Source organism: Lathyrus oleraceus, chromosome 2 (assembly GCF_024323335.1).
Source record: "Lathyrus oleraceus cultivar Zhongwan6 chromosome 2, CAAS_Psat_ZW6_1.0, whole genome shotgun sequence".
NCBI lineage: Eukaryota > Viridiplantae > Streptophyta > Magnoliopsida > Fabales > Fabaceae > Lathyrus > Lathyrus oleraceus.
The window spans coordinates 419,443,585-419,447,590 of record NC_066580.1 but is presented as its reverse complement, the minus strand read 5'-3'; the positions used below and the strand labels follow the sequence as shown (position 1 = coordinate 419,447,590).

General features: G+C 34.9%; 1 protein-coding gene across 1 annotated transcript; it reads right to left on the bottom strand.

Moving 5' to 3' along the window:
- Positions 1 to 2,195: 2,195 nt before the first annotated feature.
- On the bottom strand, positions 2,196 to 3,782 carry LOC127119866 (ubiquinol oxidase 2, mitochondrial). The gene is made up of 3 exons (XM_051050225.1): positions 3,351 to 3,782; positions 2,607 to 3,224; positions 2,196 to 2,494 (listed from the first exon to the last, which is right to left on the bottom strand). Exons 1-3 carry the CDS (start codon positions 3,648 to 3,650, stop codon positions 2,435 to 2,437), a joined length of 978 nt encoding a protein of 325 aa, XP_050906182.1. The 5' UTR covers positions 3,651 to 3,782; the 3' UTR covers positions 2,196 to 2,434.
- Between the last annotated feature and the right edge of the window lie 224 nt (positions 3,783 to 4,006).

The following is a 4,006-nucleotide window of genomic DNA, read 5'->3' as shown; positions in this document are numbered from 1 at the left end:
ATCTGGTTTGCAGGTTGAAAAAATCATTATACGGGTTTAGACAAGCTCATCATTGTTGGTTTGCTAAGTTAGTCACTACATTGAAGCAATATGAGTTTGTTCAATCCTATTCAAATTACTCACTTTTTACTTTGCACAGGGGAGAAGTACAAATCAGCGTGCTAGTTTACGTGGATGTCTTGATTATTGCAAGGAAGGATATTGCTGCCTTAAATTATTTTAAAGCTTACTTAGGTGCATGCTTTCATATGAAGGATTTGGGAGTCTTAAAGTATTTTTTGGGCATGGAGGTAGCTCGAAATCATGAAGGAATTTATCTATGTAAGCAAAAATACACGTTGGAAATTATTGAGGAAACAGGTTTATTAGTTAGGGGCCAAGCCAACTGATTTTCCAATGGAACAACACCATAAGCTAGCATTGGTTTATGGTACGCCACTTGAAGATCCAAAACCATATCGAAGACTTGTCGGCCGATTGATTTATTTGTATGTGACTAGACCAGATCTTGCATAGTCTGTACACATATTATCCCAATTTATGTAGAAACCTTGTGAAGAGCATTGAGAGGCAGCCTTATGGGTTGTTAGATATTTGAAGAAACATTTGAGTCAAGGTATTCTACTTCGGTCTGATAGTGAATTGAATCTAGAGGGATGGTGTGACTCGGATTTGCCAAGTTGTTCCCTTCCGACGCATTATTTGATTGGATGGGTAGTGTTACTCGGTCTTTCTCTAGTGTCATGGAACACTAAAAAACACCCAACTGTCTCTCGTTCTTCTGCAAAGACTGTGTATCGCCCTATGGTTGTGACTACATGTGAGTTAAAATGGCTAAAACAATTAATTGTTAATTTGAGAGTTAGTCATTCTAAAGGAATGAAATTATATTGTGATAGTCAATCAGCGTTGCATATGGCTCAAAATTCGGTATTTCATGAGCGAACAAAGCATATTGAAACTGACGGTCATTTTGTCTGTGATGTGGTGACGGATGGAACTATTTGTCCCATGTATGTTTCTACATCGCTACAATTAGCGGATATTTTTACAAAGGCCTTGGAAAATGTGCAATTTGAATTCCTCATTCACAAGTTGGGCATTCGAGATCTTCACGCTCCATCTTTCGTCTCATAAAAAGTGTCTAATTTGTACTTTTTTTTATTCTCAAAATAATTGTTCATTTACATTAGCAATGCAACATTTATGATTATTTTTTTACTACTATATTCCTATTTATTAATTTTCATTTACATTAACCATGTATTACTCAAATATGACACTTTTTATGAGACGGATGGAGTATTTAAGATTTATGTGATGTTATAGGTTGATTGTCGTTATATTATATCTAGGAGTCTTAGCTTTATTACTGATGTGTTTAATGGCTAGAATTCCTAACGCCGGTAGTTTTGTAACCGTTTGTATCAGATTCTTATAATGTGTATATCCATAGTGGTTTTGATGAATGAAGATAGAGAGATAATTCTCAAAATTCTTTTGTGATGAATTTAACAAGCAACAAGTAAATTTAAACAATTGGGCTTAAACAAATGCCCAATTCAATATAATAACTTAGAATACAAGTTCACTTATTTCGACAACATATTTGAATAAATTTTAACTTAAGCATGCACAACTTCTGCCGAAATATCAAGTTATCCATGTCAAGATTAGAGTTTGATCTAAATTCTCACAATATATTATTAAGATTTCAGACTTCAGAAAAAAAGGATAGATCATAACAATTTTATTTTTCGAAAGAAGTCTAGTTGGCCAAAACAAACAAACCCTCATCGTGGTGTCCGGTTTGAGGTTCCCTTAGTCGGAAAAGAACAATGAGGGCAGAGATTATTTTACAACCTTAATGGCTGAGCTACTCTTTTCCATGATTGTTGCTCTGAGTTTCATCATTATTGTCTTTATTTACTCACAACTCTCAGAGTGAAGGAGGATATATAGAAATAAATTATCTGTCCATGTGTTCAAAGTTCCTCAAAATATACCTCATCTTGGTTCCACATTATTGCTTTTCCAAGAGAGTAACTTGAAGATTTCAACTTCACAAGTTGATTCTTCTCATTGATCTCCTTAAAGTTGAAATCCAATTCCTAAGATAAAATAGTAGCAGCATGTCTCTAACAGTAGTTATGTACAATAAAAGTAATAGAAAGCTTTGGTCAAATGTAACAATATGTCAAGGAATCATTAAGCAAAATTTATCATGAAGCTTTCAGAAATATCATACAGTAGAATTCAAACAAATAAAGATTCCACCCTGTTTTTTACATTGCCATCATTAGACAAATCAATATCAACTAATACCAATAATCACCAAAAGTACTTTATTTCTTTTTTATTGCCAAAATGACTTCAGAACTTGAGTCTTATAACTTTGACACTTCACCACCAAAATAGGCCAACAGATTGGAGTCTAGTGATAACCAATTGGAGCAGCAGCCTCTCTTAATTCTCTCCCCTGGTAATGTATATCCTGCAATTCATTACATTACAATACAATCAGAACTCTTCAATCTCAGCCAACATAAGCACATGAAGCATAGAAAACTTATAGATATAAGGAGATATCGAGACGAATAACTTACTGATGCAAAGTGGTTGACATCGCGATGATGCGCTTCATCCGCTCTAACAACCATAACAACATCCCTCAAAGTAGAGTTTGGTGGAAGCTGCCAATAGTCAATAGCAATAGCTGGAGCAGGAACATTTTCTATATTCCCTTTATCAAGCTCCTTGAGAAACTCAGTATAAGAATGAATAGCTTCTTCCTCAAGGTAACCAACCATACGGTGAGCAAATTTTGGCGACACCAAATAGCCTAAGAAATAAGCATTGAAGAAAACACCTTGCACAGTTATCACAAGAGCACGCTCATACCACTTTGGTTTCGCTACTTCCATGAATGTCATGAGATGCATCCGCTCGTTCTCGGCTTCTTCTAGCAACGCTTTGATCCATCCGCCACTTTGCTCGAATCGGCGCAGTGACTTGCAGTGAAGTAGCATTCCTCCCACCATGCCAGGAACAGCTGCTACTGTCTCAAGCATCATTGCGCGGCATCCATACCTTCTCTGGAAAAAGATATCTGTAGGGTACCTAAGACTCTTAACAGTCCAATAAGCCATTTTGTCCAGAAAAGTTGTTGGTGCATGATGCTTATTCAGATCAATTGTAACATCTGCTTTGTATGTCTCCCATGGCTACACTTGCAAAAATCCAAATCAGACAAATATGCATATATATATATATATATATATATATATATATATATATATATATATATATATATAGAAAACATTGGTAGATATATGTAGTAAGATACATACCCTGAAGCAATTCCACTTCCATTCAGTACCATCTTGTTTTGTGATCTTTGAGGGGTGAATACCCCAATAACTCATTATCCCCTTTTCATCTTTGTTCCCACCATTAGCACCAGCACTACCTTGAGAAGAAGTGGTCTTCTCTTTCTGATCTGACAAATTGGCCGCAAAAGTGCTTCCATTTCTGATAACCAAAGAACCCCATTTGTTTGGAGCAGCAACTTCAGCACCTAGTAAACCTTTCTTTGCCAACAACGTTGCAGTGTTGATAGCAGCACTACCACCATGCCTCATCATCATCATCGATCCAAAACTATGAAATCTAGCAGAAAGAAGAGTTTATGCGAGTTGATATGAAAGAATATGAGAGAGAGTGTAAAGAATGCTTTTTGTTTTGTATTTGGTTTAGTTTTCTTGTGGAGAACGAAAGGGTTTATGAAAGGGTCTATATATATTTTTTGTTTATGACGTGTCCTTGTTGGCATGTTCTAATTTTGCTTTTTATAGTTACACTATTAAAAATATAACATTATAGCATGATTTTTCATAAAAGAAAAATATAATATTATAATTTTATTTTACTAATGCATAAAAATTAATATATGTTAGATTAAATATTATGGCAACTAGGTATAAAGATATTACAAATAAGAATCAAA

Coding starts and splice junctions, on each gene's coding strand:
- LOC127119866 (XM_051050225.1), bottom strand. CDS start 3,650: ATGATGATGATGAGGCATGGTGGTAGTGCTGCTATCAACACTGCAACG. Junction 3,225..3,350: donor GGAAGTGGAATTGCTTCAGG/GTATGTATCTTA, acceptor TTGCAAGTGTAG/CCATGGGAGACATACAAAGC. Junction 2,495..2,606: donor ATGTCAACCACTTTGCATCA/GTAAGTTATTCG, acceptor AATGAATTGCAG/GATATACATTACCAGGGGAG.